This window comes from Calypte anna, chromosome 3 (assembly GCF_003957555.1).
Source record: "Calypte anna isolate BGI_N300 chromosome 3, bCalAnn1_v1.p, whole genome shotgun sequence".
Lineage (NCBI taxonomy): Eukaryota > Metazoa > Chordata > Aves > Apodiformes > Trochilidae > Calypte > Calypte anna.
In genome coordinates, this window is record NC_044246.1 from 19,452,266 (window position 1) to 19,472,653 (window position 20,388).

Here is a 20,388-nt window from a genome sequence, read left to right on the forward strand (position 1 = left end):
ATTCTCCTAGTTATGTGTCCTTTTAAATTAGAAGTTATAAAATGTATTCCTTGAAATAGTATGCATTATCAAACTTCTAGACACTTTGCAATGAAAGAACAAATTGCTTTTAAGTAGGAATTTCTTAAATGTTTTGCCTGAATAATATGATTTGCAGGACTTTTAAATAGCATTTGAAGCCCATGCCCACTGTTTGTCTATACTGTACATTTTACTGTCTTATTTTGAAAAGAAGCTAACTGGTAATTAAAAGTTTTTCTGCAGGTTAACTTAAAAATTATTATTGTTTAAATGGTAAAAATTTGATAGAAATAACTAGGTTGGTTATTTTAGCCATACTTTAACTTTCTGTACCTAGATCCCTAAGAAGTATGGCCATTTACTTGAATAAAAACACTGGCAGCTTGTATATGATTTGATTATTTGGGCAAATTGCCTTAAGTTTAAGAAATTCTATCTGAACAAATTGAAACAATTTTTTTTTAATGTCAGAAATTCCATAAACTTTGTGTACCAGTTTATTGACTGTAGAGTTTGGTCAGTGTTGTTGTTTTGATTCAACAAAAGTAAAGATTTAAAACATATTTATGGAACCATCTAAATGGACACTAAATTAGTCAAATCCAAAGGAAGTGTTGCCTGGTGCCCAGTGTTCTAATTCAGTGCAGGAGAATGAAGGAGTTGAGGATGGGATTGCTGGAGGTCCAAGAGACAGGGAGTGACTGGGAGTTGCACACAGGATAATGCCAGAGGCAGAAGTAAATGTGAGACAGAAAGACAAAGCAAATGGACCAAGGCTGATAGGAATAAATGTTGGGAGGAAGGAGGTGGAGGTGTGCAATGGCAGCAGATGGCCAGAGAAATATCAGAGGCAGAACTGGTGGCACAGATCTGGGGTGAGGAAATTAAGAATGTTTTCAGAAAGACTGCAGAGACATAGTGAAAGATGGAGAGCTGTGGAGGTAAAGCATGATATTGAACAGGGAATGGTGAAAGGTGTTGTAGGAAATGAAGTGACTCTGGGATAATGAAGTGAGCTGTGTTTATTAATGTTAGTGGTTAAGATTCTTTCTGTCCCTGTGTGAGAATGGAGAAAACTCATCCTGAAATCTTGTTTCAGGTTCCCTTTTGTTTCCAGTGTGTACCAGTGCCTGGGATTTTGTGATTTTCTGTGAATGCAAAAAAATTGAAAACTTGGTGCTGTACTAGACAGAATAGCAGTGTCCAGATCAAATGCTTTTTCTCCCTGTTTCCTTTGAAACTTCCCCTTGTGCTATACAAAATGGATTGGGATGCTTCAGTGGAATCTGTTAATTGCTCATGTTTGTAGTTTCAAATCATGTTGTGAGTTCTGATGTTAAAAATGTTGCAGATATCTTTAGAAGAAAACATCCTGCTTAAAATATGACCTTTTCCTGATCATGAACAATTATCTTAGTTCCACATTGTAAGAAAATATCTTGACTCTGTTCTCTTTGTGTTTTTTCCATTTACCAGTAGCTTTGCCTGATCTACTTCTTGTAAAAAGGGAAAATATGAAAGAAAATACTTTTCCTTAGTATTTGTCTCTTTGGCACTGATTACCTTTAAGCCTTCTCTCTATTCTTGTGATCTATTTGTATACCTTTGGATAGAAGGTAGTTTGTGAGTGCAAAGGATTTTAACCCCTTTTCAGTCCATTAATAACTGCACCTTCTTGAACACCTTTGTGAATGATGATAAATATCCAGATTTTTTACTTTTTGATCCCATTCCCTTAACATTGTGCTGCAGACACAGCAGCATCTTGCTGCTTCACCTTCTGATTTTTCTCTGACTTTGCAGAGTAAATTTTCCAGATCTCTAATAATTTCTCTCCTTTTTGCCTGCTTTGCTCTTGTTTTCTGGAGCCTTTAGCTGGAAGACGATATGCATGCTTGAGGTACTCCATCCAGGAGTTGATCTCAAAGTATGCAAATATTTAGATATATCACAATCACAGATACAAAAAAACCCCAAAAGCAAAAAACCATGTCCCTCACACTATATGCACGTGCTGACAAGGAGAGGTGTCCAGCTGGTAGTACCCCAGACAGCCACTGTAAAATTACTTAATTCAACAGAAATACATAATCAGTCCTGTTCACCAGCTTGCAAGGTGATGAAACAACTTCAAGTTTTAAATATAGAAGGACTTCTGTCACTTCTGAATGTATGGTAGAATCTTTGAGATGAAAGAGCAGCTGAACTGTCCATCAGGTGACTGCCAGGCAGCCAGGCAAACCATGGGTTCTGGAGCTGGCTAAACTTGGAAGAAGTTTGTAGCTGGAGTGTGATAATTCCACTCTGCTTCTTTTCCTTCCTCTTTATTTTTAGAAGGTGAAAGATCATTTAACTTCATATAACTGACAGTGAACATCAGTTGATCATGAATGGGGTTTAAAAAACCAATTCTTTGAACCTCAGTGATGTGACAAAGACGTTGTACAGATATCTCTGTGTAGTGGATGTAAAGGGATTGAAGAAGGTTGTGGAATGTTCATGCACTGTGTTGAGAAGAACCAAGTTGTGTAAGATACGATCATTCCTAGAAGAGAGCCAAATTTCTTCCTCTTCTACAAATGAAGCAATCCTTAAGTGGGAGTGGGGGTGGTGGAACTAATCTGGATAATTCTTGATGGCTCTTCTGCAACTGTCGGCATCCTAAGCCAGACTTCTCTTTCCCAGAAACCTTGTCTAGTCAGCCAAAATTTGCTCTTCCTTCTTGCAGCAGCTGTTAAACTGTACAATGATTTTTGTTTCTAAATAAAAGTATGTCTTTACTGTACCCTACCCTAACAACAAAGACAGACATTTACTTTGGTAAACAGTGTAGTTTTTTTGTTTAGTTGGATATTTTGATGTAAGCCAAAGAAAAGAGTTTACTTAAAGTTAAGCAGAAGAGAAAACATTTACATGAAAGCCAGGAAAGATTTCTTAGAGTTGAAGTTAAAAGCAGGAATATTTCCACTGCATTGTAATAAGACACGGACTTTCTGTCCATCTGCACATATTTGTATTTTTAAAAAAGTGTGTTGGAGAGCATGTGGAGCACAAGATAAATGCAGAAGGATTTGCTCTGTGTTGTGCTGAGGCTAAGCAAATATGCACACAGCCTTGTTTTGCTGACAGCCTTGCAGTTGAGACATCTGCTTTTAAGGAGACTTTCAGTAAAATAGATGAGCCATGGTGTGCAGTCTGTCACAGTTACATCAGAAAAATAGAAGTCATCCCAAAGGTTGCCAAACCAGAAAAAATATCTCATCTGTCCTGAAACAAACAAACAAAAATCTGTGGCAGAAGACTTGTGTATCAAAGTCTCTGCAAACTTGGAGTTCTAGGAATCAATAGCTTTGCCATTTTTTTTAATATGAAAATAATTTTCCCCTTCAAAGACAAAGGCAACAGGTGAAGTTATCCCAGCCTTAAGAAGCTCAGTGCATGGCCAGCTGGAGTCAGGGATAACCATTCTCTCTGAGGTTAGGTTGCAGGCTGGAGTGAAGTTGGCAGTGTAGACACCAAGAAAGTAAGAGACACCCTTTCCTCTTCCCCTAAACTTTATCTCACATTCTTTTTGTCCACTAAATTCTGCTCTCCCTTGCCTTGCCATAGAGCTTTGATGCTTCCATCATGTGGTTTTCATGTTATAGCTTACATGTGTGATAGCTATACCTCAACGTAAAGCAACCTTGATGGGAAAAGAATTTCTCTTGCAGTGTTTTTAGAAATATATCCTTGGCTTGAACGACTGGGCTGGTTGACTTGTGGATTGCTGAAATGTAGCTGAGGAGAGAAGCAAACAGGAAGCTGAGAGGGTCCAAAACTGAAGCAGTTTCTTGTCTTCAACTGAGACCCTTGAACTTGAACCTTTTTCTTTAAACTGCCTGGGATTATTTCTGTTGTAAAACTGGTGTCTTTGGAGTCAGGCTGTGTAATAATTGGGATGAAGGCCTGATCCCTCTCCAAGGCAACCAGATGGTTCAGAAATTTGGGCAGTTGGATACTTGTAGTGTGACATAGGCATTAATGCTCCTTCATGCCATGCCAGTATGTAATGTCAGTCTATTTGCAGGGGTTTTGAAAATGTAGCAAATAAAAGACACAAGTTTGCACATTATGAGATAGAAGCCACCTGTGTCCTCTAGAAAATTATACTGTGGCACTGGTTTATAGTGATGTGGCAGTTTCTTTGACTACATCAAGCTAGTTCAGGAAAAACATGAATGACAGGACTAATGGTTAGGAAATATGTCTGAAAATCTTTTTCAAATACCAACTTTCTTTGAAGCTTGTCCAGAATTCCTTGGAAAATGCTTCTGCCTTATACTCTAAACAGTGTGCAACCATGTCAAGTTTCTATGTAAATGTCAAACAATTAAGATGGCTTTGAAAGAATTTGAGTATGAAAGGACAGGATATGTAACTGTAAATAGAAGGATTAGGGCAAACTCTTCATAGGCAGGAAAATGAATCCATACTTGTGTTGCTGTTTCTTGTCAAACCCAGTAATTTGATGGTAATTCTTGGACAGGCTTTTAGTAGTACTCAGTGCACACTTAATTATAAATAGCAAAGAATTGTTTTCTTGGAGATACTGAATAAATCTAAGTAAGTTTGTTTTAATCTTTATATTTACCTTTAATATATCCTGGTATTTTAAAAAGACCTCAAACTTGCAACATCCATCTGTTCCAGTTGCAGCATTGATCTTTTTTATGGTCGAGTTTTTCTTCATGATTTTTTGTTATTTCAGGCTTGTGTTTGAATTCTGTGGGATGCAGTGTACTAATTTCCTTCTAGTTCAAACTTTAGAAACATCTGAACTGGGCAAAAGTCTTGGGCTTGTTACTATAAAACTATTTATTTCTGATGAATATGAACAGGAACATTGAACTCAAAGCATGTGAGGAATTCAGTCTGTGTGTGGGACAGAGGACTCTTGTTTGAGGATTATGTCTTTAATTTTCTGTCAACATTGCCAGCTTTGCTATACCTTGAAACTTTCTGGCATCACAGGTAGCAGGGACCTCTTTAGGAGGTGGCTGTGAACTGCAGATGGTTCTTAAGCTGGGCTGTGCCATGTGCACTGGTTGCACCACTCAGTTCCTCTGCTGATGCATGATAAGGGTTGCAGTGCAGTTCCTTTTTTCTTAACTATTACCTGTTCAAAATGAATAGGTTTAGGCATATTGGATTTTTTAATAAGTAAATTCTTTAGGTTGATACACACAGGAGAAGTCTATTTATGTAGAAGGAACATCTTAATAACAATCTTATCTGGCTAGAGCTATGCAAAGCGTGGGACTTTGAGTATTACCAGAATGGCTCTGTCCTTGTTTCTCCTGATTTCAATTGTAGCTGGTAGGCTGACAGCACTTTGTCCAGTCTGATCTCTGATTTTTAGAGCTATCCTATCAAGTGTAATATGATTGCATATTTGTATTTTGTACTTCTTCACGTTCCTGAGTTACCTACCTATTTTTTTTCCAAATGTATCTTAATTTGTGTTAATCACAAGGGTTAGTCTCTTTCTACAATGGCAGTACAAAGCATATACAATTTACTGTATTTGTACCTCTGAGGAAATACTTGTCAAACAGTAATGGGCAAAGATGGCAGGCAATCTGCAAAGTATTATTAGCATTTTTAAGTTGCTTGAAGCTTTCAGCCCATGAGCTGAACAATGTATGGTTTTCAGAGAAGTTTGTATCCTTATTTCTTGCTATTTAAATATGAATACATGTGTTACCTAGGGAAGCTGTTTTGTACTTTAGAGTCAGTTTAAAATAAAGGAGAACTAGGTTTTATTTTCATGCCTGAATTTACCATGCATATTCATGCATTACCATGCATGAATTTACCTTTGTATAACTTATGTTTCTCAACTTCAGAATCACTTCGTGAGCTGGAGCAGATGTTAACATCATCTATTTTTATTCTTATTTCAGGAATGCAATTTTGGGGGTTTTGGGAAGAGATTACCAGACTTATTTCTGACTCTGAATTGATGTCCAGTGTTCCCTACTCATCTCCAGTACCCGGACTGATACAGTATCTTCAGAGCATCACCAAACTTGTGATATCAGTGCTGGCAGTGACTGCAGGTCCTGACAGCCAGACCAGCAGTTCTCCTGTTACAGAGAAAGTTGCCAGGCCATCCCTGTCAATAGCTGATCTCCTTCACTCTGAGTTTCATGAGGTTCGCCTGCTTGCCCTGGAAGCAGTACTGCTCTGGTTGAAGCAAGTGAATTCCAAGAGGATTTCAGAAGGAGAAGGTGCAGCCTGTTTACTCATTGATTTGGAAGGCACTCTTCTCAAAATGGCTCTGGAGGAAAAGGATTTCCAGTGCTTCTGCAAGGTAGGAAGGTGCTCTTTTATTGGCATTTGATATGTTTTCAGTGACTTATATTCTTAATGTTTAAATATATATTTCAAATGTGCATTATATTGTTTTAAATAGTGGCCCTGCCCATACAGGGGGGTTAGAACTATATGATCTTTAAGGTCCCTTCCAACCCAAGCCATTCTATGATGTTATGAATAGTACATGAGTATCACATAAAAGCAGGAACTTCCTCTTTCCTTTTCTAGCTTTGTTGGGAGGGAACCTTTGTGTTCTTGGAGTGGGGTTTATGTTGGTGTTTTATTGATCTCAAATGTACCCATTCATGTTGAGATTGTTTGAAAATTCTATGTGAATTATGTGTGCAGGTGCTGGAAATTCTTTATAATATGGATATTGGAAATGTGCTTCCAAAGACTGAATGCTCAATAAAAATGAATCCAAATGAGCTCTTATCCTGGAGTTTAAATGTTGTGGATATCTCCATCAGGTATAGTCTGTTATGCATGTTAAAATACTTAAATTTTTAAAACTTCAAATGTTGAGGTGTCAATTTATTGGTTTTGGACTATTAGTTGATTTTAAAATCCATTTTTCAGAAAATTTCGAGTGGCTTATTTGAATAAGATGGCTTTTGATGAGAATTTTTCAGAGAACTTAGAATTTCTTTGAATTATTAAGAAGGCCCTCAAGTCATACTGGCAAGCACTCTGTAGATGTCCAGTTCACTTCCTGAAAGAAGTTACTTCTGCTCTCTGGTGATAGACAGTGAGCTAGGTCTTCCTGGATGGTAACTGGGAAACACCAAAGAAATGGGTAGAATTGGGTAGAATTGATGATCCAAACATAGACTCATTCACTGTGAATCTGCCATCCCTCCTACCCTGCTTTATCTGCAGATGTTGTGTAGAAATGGTGACAGATCTGTTTTCAGTTGATGGATTGGCAGAAATGGTTATGCCTAATCCTTATGGTTAGCATTCCTTCATCAGACTGTGGAGTCAGCAGAAAGCTTTGAAGATTTGGAATCATTTTGTAGTTGATACTAAATTAGAAAATGCCCATTCATAACAGAGTGGACAAACAGAGTTAAAGTGGCTCTGGGGGCAAGACTGTCCTGTTTCTAATAGTCTTTTTTTAAAGCCATATAAATATTGCACCTCTATGCAATGTAGAATATTTAGGATATAGACTATAGCACAGGATATACAGAACAGTATTTTATAGCTGTGCACATTTGCTGCTCATTTGCACTAATTTTTTTCACATTGAAATGATGATGTGGAGTGTTTATTTCTGGAGTGAAATAAGATACAGGTGGTAAAATTACACTGACTGGTGCTGTTAGAGGAAAACAGCTGGAACAGCAGACCTCAGGTGTTGCCATTCCCTGTGGGTGAGACCAGCCCTTCAGGAGCCACAGTGCCAAGCCCCTGTGTCCTTAGACCCTGCTGGGCATCATGGACTCTTGTGAGCTGGCAATTGGTGTATTCTGCACTAGGAACATTTCTAGCAGCTGAAGAAGAGAGATCCCTGCAGCTTAACAGCAGCTTGAAGAGATGCTTTTGCTTATCACTTAAAATAATATCTGCCTTGTTTGACTTGGCTTCCATTTTCAAATGTGTTTTTCTGTGGGAAGTATGCAGGTAGAAAATAAACATGGGAGGTAAAAATAGGAGCACATTTAATTTGCATATGAACTAAAAGCTTAACTAATGTCAGGATCTGTAATGTAAAAATTGTGAGTGCTCAGCTTGCAAAACACCCATTGGTGATAATCAGGAATTATTAAAAAATGGCTTTTTTATTTTTCTAGAGGTAAAATTATGGCAGAAATATCTGCGCTTTTTTTTTCATATGTTCTTTACCTTGTTTTCTCAGCACTGAAGTTCAATGCATGGCTCTCAAATTTGCCTCCAAGTTGGTTATCCATCTTTTGCAAAACCAGCAGCAGGTAAGGGAAAATCAGCATGTTGTAATTTTGGAGGTTTTGGTGATAGAAGTAATGTGCCTTTAGATAGAAGACCCAAGCTTGTGTTTTTCTGGGTCATTGTCCTCTTTCTGGCATTATAATTTCTCTGCATACACATTCTGAAATGACACTCCCATGCATATCATCCCAGTATATCCCTCTCAAACTTATTTCAAGTTAAATGTGTAAGTAAATTTTTCTGGTGGAGTGATTTCAACTTCTGAGAGCACTCAAAATAGTCATTCTCATGTGGAAAGAAAAGTGCCTACAGTGATTAACACATGGGCTGAATCCAGTCCATTTACTAACATCCAACTTTGTTGTGGTTTGTATTTGCTGGGGAGCCAGAAGGAAGGTGCAGCCGTGGTTGGGTGCTGTTCCCTTACTCGGTGTGTGCAGTATGACCTTGCCAAATCTCAGCCTGAAATGAATCTGAGCACACCAGCTTGTTGTTTGCATGGAGTTTCTCAGTGAATTTCCTCTTAAAATTTGTTTCTAAAACACTAGAGTAAATATAATTATCCTTGTAAAAGTCAAGGCTCTGTGTTCCCCATTCCTGTTTATAGACTATTTAATTTAGTTTTATACCAGCACAAATAACTGGCTCAGATTTCTTTTGATTTTAAATTGTCAGTCTGTGATGTCACGTATGTATGTATAGAACAGTGCTAAGGCAGATTTTAGTGCTAGACAGTTGGGGTTTTTTGTTTTCAAAGATAGAAAAAAATAACAATTGATACTTAAAAATAGACCCATTTCTCATGATCTGTTTTAAAAATGGAAGATTTTTTTCTATCTAGCTATTATTTTTATAGAATGCAGCAGAATTGATTGATACAGTATGCTAGTACATATCTAGTCTCGTAATACATCTATAAAAAGAAAAGGGACCCACAGATTTGCACACAGGAATTTGGAACATGAAACATGATGTTAAATCTTTTTGTTTAAGAAAGGCCAATTGCAAGGATCTCTTCTAAATGCTAGAATAACCATACAAACCTGGTTTCACAAACCTGGCCATGTTAATGCTTTGAAGTTTTGTATTAACATACGAAGAGGAATTAATGGAAAATGATGTAACAATCTTAACTGGAGTAATGCTAAATCATCTTTCTGTAATAAGCATGTAAATTGTGGAAGTGTGAAGGCATTTGTACAGAGTGCTTTCTGATTTTTGAAAGACTAAGTATGTCAGTTTTCCATCTAAATTCTTTCTCTGGGCTTACATTCAGTGTTTGCATCTCTGGAAGGGGTTGTTTCTCTTCCATAAGATGGAAGTCAAGTTCTGTCTTCCTAGATAGTTCATGTGTCTTCTCAGAATTTGTGTAATTAACATCTTGGGAGATTAATTTTTCAATTTGTTACAGAATTGTAGGACATGCTCTGACTCTGGCTCTTTGTGCAGTGCAGGTTTGTGGCCATGTACTGCACAGAATGAGGCAGAATGCCACCAAGGTTCCACTTATCCCTTAATGAAACTTCTCTTCTCTGCCCTTCAACTCGACTCACCTTTTCATTGATTCTCTTTACCATATTTGGTTGTTCTGTTTTTCACTTCCTTTAATTAAAAATAAGTGAAAAAGGAAAAAGAGGAGAAAAAAATTAGTTACACATACCTCAAATGTCTCCAGGTTGAGCTTATGCTGCTTTTCCTCTTACCCTGTGCATGAGGTCACAATGGAAAGAGTTAAAGCTTTTCCCACTATTACTAAGTAGCAGTTTTCCTAGCATATGTCTGAGGACTAAATATTTTCCAAATGATGGCTACTACGTTAACCAGGAAATTTTTCTTACCTGTTTTCTATTCTAATTCTTCCTGGTTCAGGACAGTGAGCCTTGCAGTGTATCAGCCAGCATGGAGATTCTGTCAGTGTTTTGAGTGCATGTGCTGTCAGAACCCAAGATACCTCAGCAGTCTTACTTAAAAAAAAATTCCATCCCCAGTGTCTGCAGAGAAGGCAAATGGAGCTGCATTGATTATATCATTACCAAAGCCCAAGGCTGATGCTATAGTTCATATGCTCTTGATTTTTTTTTCCCAGATGTGTGTATGTGTCTACGTGTAGGATATTTCTGAGAATTGCATTTTTATACTATAGTTCAGCATATTTATCTTAGGCTTGCATATTTAGAAGAACTGAGGACACAGAGGTGTGCTTTGACTTGGTCATTGGTGAGTCTTGTGTGAAAGGAGAGAGCAAGAGAATTGACTATGAGTACTGCTCTTTCTGAACAATCTCCCATCTTACTGTCTGGGACACAGAAAGGCAGCTTTTGAATGGATGTGTGAGCTTCCCCACCTTGAAAGAAACCTCACATTTACTGATGTGTAATGACTCCTGTCAGTGGTCCACAGCTCAGTGTGATGGTAAGCAGCAGCACCAGATTGTAGAGCATACTTCTCACATGTTCTCTGTCTTCAGATTTCAGAGGAAGTCCAAAAAAAATGGGTTCAGCTGATAGTTTATTTCTGTGGGGATGAGCAACAGACAGAGATGCTGTTAGCAGCTGCTGAAGTTCTTACAAGCGTAACATCCTTTCTTCTGATCAATGAGCAGCTCATTCTTGGTGAGTAGTTTGAACGTGAATTTTCTGGGTCTTTCTAGGTGAAACCCACTAATGCATGACTTAAAATATATTGTATACATTTTATATATATGTACATATATATATATATATACACTAAACAGACTTACTTAAATTCTGATACAAAAAACACATGTGCAGAGCCTTTAGAAACAACTCAGCAGAAGGGAAGTTATTTCAACAACAGGAGATGCTGTTATGTCTCCAGACCACTGCGTGTTGCTGTATGGATTAAGTGGCTTGCAATTGCTCTCAGAATGGAATCATTCTGAAATATTGGTGCTGTGGACATGCTTCTAGTTTAACACTGTGAATGTAGCAAAGCTGTATTGGCTGAATATTGAAATTAAAAGGTCCAGTCTAAAAATTACATGTTCTGCTGTGAGAATGGTTAGTAATTGGGTCATACTATACCTCCCAGATATAATGATATTTTATTTAGGGTAACATTGGGCTGTCTCTTTAGAAAATAAAGACAAAAATCTGTACACAGCATTGTTCAACAATACATTACTGACTGAGAGGCAAAGCTAAGTGAAATTCACTGGTCTGATATACATTGTTTTTTCCTTTTAGCTTGTTTTTTAACACTGCTTTCTGTGCGTAGAGAATAAGGGGATTTTGTGACTAAGGAGTCAGGAGATATGCAAAATAGGTAGTGATAGATGATTAAAAAAATAATTAATTTGCATCCCAAACAAGACAGGCAGCTTTAAATACTTTTAGTTTCTGTTATTTTATTCCTCTGTAGTTATTTAGATGTTTTTAGTTTGAGTAGCTTAAGTCCATGTATATGAACTGGATACAAATTTTTGTTAGGTGAGAAGAATGTTGTATTACTTAAACTGTAGATAGTAGTGGTTTTAACAAGCTTTATTTTGAGGTAAGTCTTAACTTAAATCTGTTACGTGGGGTTGACATCGTACTATTAAATGTTCATAGTATCAGCTCTGAAAATCTTGTCCTCTAGCATGTAGTTAAAGCTCTTAGTAGGACAGACATTATCATTTTATATCAAATGAAGACAGTGGAGCTGTTGGAGTGAAAAACTCCCAAATGCTGTGCCTTCTCACCTATCACCATTTGGATCTGGTCCATTGCTGATAGGGAGAACAAAGTTTCTTCTTTGATCTTGGCACAACAAGATTGCTGGTTTCCGTTCTTTCCAATCAGGCAGATGTGAAGGTGTGTGTAAAAAATTGCTGTTTTTTTCCTGCATAAAATTTTAACAAGGCAAAGAAAAACTGAAATATATCTTCATATACCCCCAAAAGAGCTTAAAAAAACCCCCCAACCCTAAGACCTCAATGAGCAAGCCATATGAACAGGCTCTTTGCTATGAAAATTGGTCTGGAGGAGGAAGGATGCAGAGCTGACCCTCTGTACTACATAGAATTGTCAATCAGGGATTCTTCACAACTGTGAAACTTGTCAGTCCTACAGTGAGAAATTCAGCAAATCAAGGGCATGACCTGGTGTAAGTTGTAGTGATATAAACTCAGAATCATTCCCTTAAAGGGGTTATGCACATGTAAACAGTTTTGACTTGTATGGCTTATTCTGCATCAGTTTGCTTGACTACATACAGTAGAAAATAGAAGTTAAGGAAAACAGTGGTTGTGTGAAATGGGGCTGTAGTCATTGCTATAAGCTTCCGATAAGTACATTCATAGCAGGAAGAGGGTAAATGGCAATTGGTGTGTCCTGGATGACCCCATAATCAATTCATGGTGTTTCTTGAGGTTCCAGAAAAAGTCTTTCTGGAAAATCCATTTGCAGAATGCCACCTCACCTGGTGAGATAGTAGAAAATTGTCTAGGAGGCAAAGCTGGCCACTGTATGTAGGAGGGAATAATTATTCTGCTGTAGTTGTGGCAGTGTAATATTATTGAGTGTGTCATGATAGAAAAAAAGCAACTTCTTTCTGAAATAGTTATAGTCCAATTTATGTGAAATACAGGAATGCTTCTTCTGCCTCTGCAGTAAAGCCTCAAGCAATTAATTCTGGCTAAGCAGGGAATACAATTAATTATCTGGCTAGCCTTGTAATAAAAATCTCTGATAGACCTGTTGATAACATACTTGAGGAAAACCAGGACAGTAATGAAGCATCAACTCTGTTGTTATCTGCAACCACCAGGAAGTAGTATCTGACAACTGCCTCTCTGAAAAAGACCTTACAGTGGATTCCTTTATTAAGGATATTCCATATGAGCTGAAAAGTTGGATGAAAAGTACCCCAGCAGATCTATGAGTACAGTCTTGTGACCTCCCCTAATGGTCCTACGTGTGACAACACTAAATGGCGCAAAGGGTTTGCAAGTGGAGTATGGCTTATGAGATAGGAATTGCCACTGGAGTGGTGTGTGGAGTCTGCCTGCTTGGGGTTTACCACATGAACACTTCCCTATTTGCAGATATCTCTGATTAGTCTTAACTGTGTGTAGGTAATTACCTTGTGGATTAACCCCAGCTTGCTTTATCTTGATAGTGGGTATGAGGGTGTCAGGCCATGTTGGTGAGTGGGGTGAAGTGGGTTTGGGAGAAGTAGATGACAGGTATCCTTAGGGATACCTGGGATCCTTAGGTAGATAGAGCCCAGGGAGCTGGGATCCTTTGCCATTTCCCAGAGGGAGTGACATTTGTGGCCAGCAGTACTGGCAGTATCTGAACAAACCTTGGGTTTGGCTGCCTGTGCTCCAGGCCAATTGCAACAGCAAATCTATAATCACACTGCACTGGTCAGTCTCCAGTGGCAAAACTTTTGCTGTTGCCAAAAAGAAATTCTGCACTTGTAGAAACCGTAGGAAGTTCAGAGCACCCATGATTTAAAGTTGAACCCCAGACTAAGAGAAGTCCATTCTCTTATCTGTTGCCCAGTGTTTAAACCAAAGCTGAGTCAGCCACCTAAATAAAGTTCACACACGCTGAAAACATTTTGATCATATTATTGGCTGTGCTCCCAGTGGTTTGGCAATGCATTTTTCCTGCCCATGTTTCAGTATTTCACTGTATTTGTTGTGTTAAGGTGTGGAAACAAAGGAACAGAGCTTTCTAAGTTCTTCGAATGCATGTGAGAAACTGAATTCTAATTTTTCTCCATAAATAAATATAGGACTGTCTGATACTCTTGCTATGTGGAAATGTGTGGTTCTACTGCTGCAGAATGAAGATTTGGTAGTAAGGAATGCTGCTGCAGAGGTTATAAAAGTGGCACAGTCTGAAAAACAGAACAGTAAAGGAACAGGTATGTTAATTTTATTTATAAATAAATAATATTATTGTATACTTGTGATCTCTTCTCGTCACCAACTTCTTGCTAACTATAAAGTACATCTCTTATAAACACAAACCAGGGAAGATAACAGCAAATTATGACATTTCACACCCACCACCCTTTATTATTTTGCTTTTACTCTTGTTGGTATAATTTGCATATGGTTATATGGGTATGTAAAATAGAAAACATAAGTATTCAGCTTTGTGGTTCTTGCTGTGATGAGTCAGCTGTCACATAGTTTTACATTTTGAAAGTTCTTTAATACCAGCTTTGTATAATATAATGGTATAATATAATGCAGTGGAAGACACTCTTTGAATCCCAGGTCATTATAGCAGCCTGATCACAGAGAGACAGGAATCTGGGAAACAGTATTCAATTCGCTGATTCGTTAGTGGATCTTGAAATCCATTTAGAGCCAGATCAACAAAGGTAATTCTCAGCATAACCATGATGTGCTTTCAGGCCTGTGGGCCTTTTTGTCTGCATGCCCTAGTTTACTCAACCCTATTAATTTTAAAATAGCCACAAAACTTGAGGAGGTTTAACTAATTAACGTGTTTCACTTTGAGAGTCTTTGCTGACATGTTCTTCCAGGTGAATAAATTTGAATGTGCTGCCAAGCTCATCTCTGTCTGGTGGTCCCTACCAGTCTTTGCTACTCAATAAGGCCTGTACTGACTCTCCTGCAATCAGTTCAAATTAGTTGGCCCATCTCCATGTGAAGTTCTGCTGGCCTGGAGATAAAGCAGCACCGTGGGCTAAAAAAAATAAGGAAAGGCAAAAAAACACATAGGTTTGCCACCACTATACACAGAAGTAGCCAGGAATGTGCTCATGTGGGTTTGAGCTGGCACTGTTCAGGCACAGTGCTATGGTTAGGAGAAGGCAAAAGGAAGGGTGTGTTATGGACAAACTTCATTTTCCTCTGAAATCCCACAGCTCTTACAATACAATACAATGATACAATGCAGGATTTTTGTTCTGGTTCCTTGTATCTTCTTCCTTCTTTCTCATGGGATCCCCATTCCCAGGGATATTTCCCTGTATCTGGATGAGGGCTCTGTCCTACTAATTAATACTAAGGTCATATCAGTGCTTGCTGTTACAACTTACCACTATCTAAAGCAGAAGTGGCCATAATGGAGGAAATAAAATCATAATTTTTTTTTATTTGCCTATGTTCCTAAATAGGGTAGGGAATCCTACCCTAAATTGTTAACCTCTTAGTTGTACTTAGTTTTACCTTCTTGTTCTTTCACTTAAACTGCTTTTAATCAAATCACTCTCTTTTCTCTGTGATTAGCAAAGAATGTTTCTTTTGAAAAGATAGAATCTAGTTTCTTTCTGCCTCCATGTCACTTTACTGTTTTTCCTTCCTGTGATCTCTTTTTTGCCCTGCTAAACACCTTTCACTTTTTGTGTTTTGCTTGTTTGTTTTTTGAGGAAGCCAGGCAAGGAATTTTGCCTTGGTGGCTTTTTGTTAACAACCAGATTGGAGGGGAATTGGACAAGATGACCTTTAGAGGTCCCCTCCAACCCAAATTATTCTATGTTTCTATGGAAATAAGCTTACCTTTGAATATTATTTTTTACTTCCACTTACTCCCTTTCTTCTTGTGTGCACATGGGGGTACATAGTATTTTTGGGTCTGGGGTTAGATATTTTATGGGTGCCCAGTGTTCTCTGTCCTGGCAATTTTTAAATTATGTTCAATTATCTACTTAGATTTTCTTAGTTTTCATACCACGAAAGTTCTGCTCTTTCATCACACCACAGATTTTAAAATACCCAAGCTGATACACTGAAATTCATTAGAAGCCATGAAACAGCTTTCTGTAAATTTTTATTTGATAAAAAATTGCTGAATATCTTACACTGACTGACTTTTCATATCCATTATATGATGACAAATATTGTGGCCCAGTAGTTTTATCATGAAATCAGAAAGGAAGATGACTCAACAGATCATTTTCATGCATTCTGTAGTTGTTTCAATTTTACTTTATTGCCTTTGCCTCTTATAATACCAGCTTCATTCGTGCCTGTCCCAGTAGCCATTTTATTTCTAGATATATTGAACTGTAGAAATAGTTTAAGGTGTGTTTGATGTTTTCCTGCTGTCGTTGTACTGAGTGGCAGTGCTGCTCATAAAACCAAGGATCAGACTTGATGAAATTTGGCACTATTACACCCACTCAATTACAAAATTCTCTTTTTTACTGTATACACAGTGAAAAACCTGTGTATACAACAGGTATACAACACCTGGAGTGTTTTATTTATATGTGAGATCCAAAGGATTCCCTGATGATAGCCTGACAACTGCTCCTGCTCTCCATGCATTGTTGCAAGCTGGCATTTGGTTTTTCTGTGAGAGACTGGAGCATGAGAAGGTGTATACTTCTGTGTAGTATTTGGAGGGAGACAGTTTATATTCTTCAGGAGAATAAGATGTGTGGACTGTTGTTAATAACAACATTATTTGCACAGATTGTTCATATAGTTTTTGCAGGACCTTTTTACTTTATATACATGTTGCTGAATAACAGTGCAAATATGTAGCAGTATGATAATGTCAAATAATAGGTATTTTAAGGTCATTTATACATGATAAAACAGGAAGCAAATGAACCCAACTATTAGCATGGTTTCACTTCCAGTAACAGCTCCTATCTTGTGTTATTTGAAATATTATGTGAACTCCTGGAAGAGAATATGAACTTGTTTTCTTGTTATTCCTTCATGGCTTTTAGTGAGGACAAAACCCACAATTTCATCAAGTGCCTAATCCTTTGGATCACTGAAATTATGAGAGTGGTAACCTTGCAGAGTCTGAAATGCAGGGTAACAAATGCAATACGAGAACCCTGGAACAATTGCAGCCCCCATTTCTGTTTGAAAGGAGAAAAGCTCAGAAAACCAAACACTGATACACAGCGGTGCCCCTATCCTTGCTCAACTCTACCCTTCACCCCCCAAGAAAAACCCTACAAAACTTAGTATTTTTAATAGAAGGTGAGGACTTCCACTGTTACCAGTAAAGTTAATTTTCAAAATTTCTTTTATTCATATAGACAAGCTTTACTTAATTTTGAAATATGTGGAAAATCTCATGATCAGGAGGTGAGGTTACAGAGGCTGGCTGAGGGCAGTCATTTTCTGAGCAGAGCAGGTCAAACAGAATCCTATCTCACTAGGAAGGAGAAAACCTTTTGTTTTCCTTGCTAAAAATATCAGCTTTGCAGCTAGTTAAGGTTTTCCTAATAACTTAAACAATATAAACCCCATCTGTAACTCAAGGTATTGTATGTACGCTTTGTTGTTGTTTCTTCAAGCATTGAGGTGTAAACTTCTGAGGGATTGTTTTATTCCTTTTAGTATGAGGGAGGGTACAGGAAGTATTGTATTCAGTGTAAATGTAGAATAGCTGCTTTGAAATCTAATTAAATTAGTGACCCATGGCTGTGTAAAGTCTAGACCTATTCACAGCAGCCTCTCTTATCCAAGAGGGTTACTCCTTACAAGAAAGATCATTTAAGTCAGGGAAATAGGAGTTGGCTTTTTCGACTGATGATCACTTTAATTAATATCCTGGAAAAATCAGGTAACTCAGTGCCAGAACAAAACCTGTATTCACTGGTGTCATTTTTCTCTATGTCTTTCTTTACCTAGAAAAACGTTACCTTAAGTAAAGTTATGAGCTTGGTTTTCACTGTTTTAGCTAAGCCATGGAATTCTGTAAAATTCTCTCTATAAAAGAAAACCTCTAGTCACCTTAACCTTTATGTTGGGAAATCACCAAATTAACCTTAAACGGGTTTAAAAGCATTTTTAATACTGTCAGCTTGATCACCAGTTTATCTGATTTTAAAAATTGAGCTGAATCAACCTTAGACAAGCAATTAGATTCACAAATTCAAGTAAATATTTTGAAAGAGCCTGGACAGTTTAGCAGCCTAACTGTTTTTCTTAAATATATTTTAGACCTTCAGGAACCTATTTCTTGTGAAATAGCACTGTTGTATAAAGATGAGCAAGTTTGCCTGCAGGAAGTAGTGTGGCTTCTGCAGTATGTTCTGCAGCACAAGCTGGGTCAGTTGCCCACTTTAGGCACTGCTATCACTGGGTGCATTGTAAGCATCTGTAAATACCAGTCCAGTGTTGTTGCTGTAGTTGTTATTTCCCTCATTTCTGGAGTAGTTCTGAGAAAAGAATCGGGGCTATCAATACTGTAGTCAGTTTTGAACGTATTGCATATTGAACATATAATCCACTAGCCAAAAATTCAGGTATATTAATCCTGGTCCTTCAGTTCCTGGTTCACAAGCTTCAGAAGTAAACAATAGATGATACTTGTGTACTAGGCAATGCAAAGCATGTTAGCTGGCTGGTTTATGGAAGCTGACTGCCCCCTCTGAAAGACATCCTCTTGGGAAGCAAGTGGCACTGTGCCACAGAGCAGATCAGGTTGAGATTCTTGTGTTGCTGGATATTTACCAGTGTTTTAGTGCCCCTTAATATCTCAGCCCTATCTTACTGTATCAAACTAATGGATAGTTTGATAACTCCCTGAAAGGAGAGTGTAGCCAGGGGTGGGTCGGTCTCTTCTCCCAAGTAGCTACCAGTGAGACAAGAAGGCATGGACTTTAGCTCTGCCAGGGGAGATTTAGATTAGGTATTAGGAAAAAATTCTTTACAGAGAGGGTGATCAGGCATTGGAATGGGCTGCCCAGGGAGGTGGTGGATTCTCTGTCCATGGCGTTTTTAAAAAGAGACTGGATGTGGCACTCAGCGCCATGGTCTGGTAACCACAGTAGTAGTGGATCAAGGATTGGACTTGATCTCAAGGGTCCTTTCCAGCCTGGATGATTCTGTGATTCTGTAAATGTATGTAGGAGCCTTTCAGCAGCTTCTGTTTTGCTTCTTAACCGGAGACTACAAATGTGAGTAAAGGGAGAAGTGAAAATGTGCTGCTTAGGGGAAAAAAGAAAAAAAAAAATCTGTTAATTAGATTGAAGAACTAAAACATTTTCAAGGTGACTGAATTTCTTTCTTTCTAGACTTTAGCATTTGACTAAGTAAAACATTTCTCTTTGTGAGTTGTGCTGTCTCCTTGGCATTAAGAAAAGCAAAGCTGCTTATTTCTTGTGCTAATATTTTTTGAACATGAATATGGAAGGTAAATTCAAAATAAACTTCATGGATCTTCAGTAGGTGTCTCTATCATGAAGGTGTGGGCAGAAGGCTGATCTTTATGTTTGGAAGTCTTTGGGGGGGATGGTGATGTAAATAAGCCTTAGCAGAGTCAAGCAAGATCAGACCAACTGTCCTGATATTTGAAGGAGATGAGAAGAATTCCTACTCAGATTTATGTTCCTGGTTCCTATCCTCCAAAATCTTCCTGGGTGAACCTAAAGCAGTGCAGAAGTTTTCATATATATGTGCTCTAATAAGATCTACTAAATCATTCGAGCAGAAGATAAGAGATAATTCAGTCCGTGTGATTTTAATGCAGCAAAATAGTCTGGCATTCATCATTAATACCACAGGTGATATCAGGAAATCATGGGTGACAGACATGTTCATAAAACTTGTACCCCAAATGTCCTTTACAATTGATCCATTAAGTATTTCAGGACAAGTGACTCAGATTTAATCTACTCCAGTTGCTAGTGAAACAGCTAAGAGTAAGTTGTGGACAAACATAAAATGCTAAAAATACCATTGCCATTGGTGGTGTTCAGCTGCATAATAAATTATATCCACATATTACAACAGGAAGAGTAAAGAAAGGTATTTTACATTAATTGTTGCCTCAACTGTCTGTTGGCATGTGGAACTGTTTTCAAACTGTTCCTTAAAGTGTGCACAAACTTTTGCCATAACAAAGGCAACTTTTCTTCCACACGTTGATTATTGGGTAAATGTGTTAAATAGATTTCCTAAAGCTTTAGTTCATCAGCGTGTCAACTTAACCCTTCTCCCCCCAGACATGTTTACTTACAAAGTGCTTAGTCTGTTCTGTGGGATTAGAGATGGAAAATAAAAGGTTAGAACCTGTGCCCAGTGGCTGTGTGCAATATGCAAGTTGCAAGCTGCTTGGTCTCTGTCCTGGTGAAACATATAAAGGAGAGAACACAGAGTCACAGAATGGCCAGGGTAGCAAGGAATCTTAAAGGTCA

At 38.0% G+C, this 20,388-nt stretch overlaps 1 protein-coding gene across 1 annotated transcript in view; it reads left to right on the top strand.

Annotated features, from left to right (window-relative positions):
- The window catches only part of THADA (THADA armadillo repeat containing), a 160,043-nt gene that overhangs the window by 118,575 nt on the left and 21,080 nt on the right, over positions 1-20,388 (top strand). Inside the window, exons 32-36 of the mRNA XM_030448466.1 lie at positions 5,967-6,376; positions 6,730-6,851; positions 8,243-8,315; positions 10,760-10,904; positions 14,038-14,169. Of these exons, the coding sequence (XP_030304326.1) occupies positions 5,967-6,376; positions 6,730-6,851; positions 8,243-8,315; positions 10,760-10,904; positions 14,038-14,169 (882 nt within the window). The remainder of the gene's footprint in view (positions 1-5,966; positions 6,377-6,729; positions 6,852-8,242; positions 8,316-10,759; positions 10,905-14,037; positions 14,170-20,388) is intronic.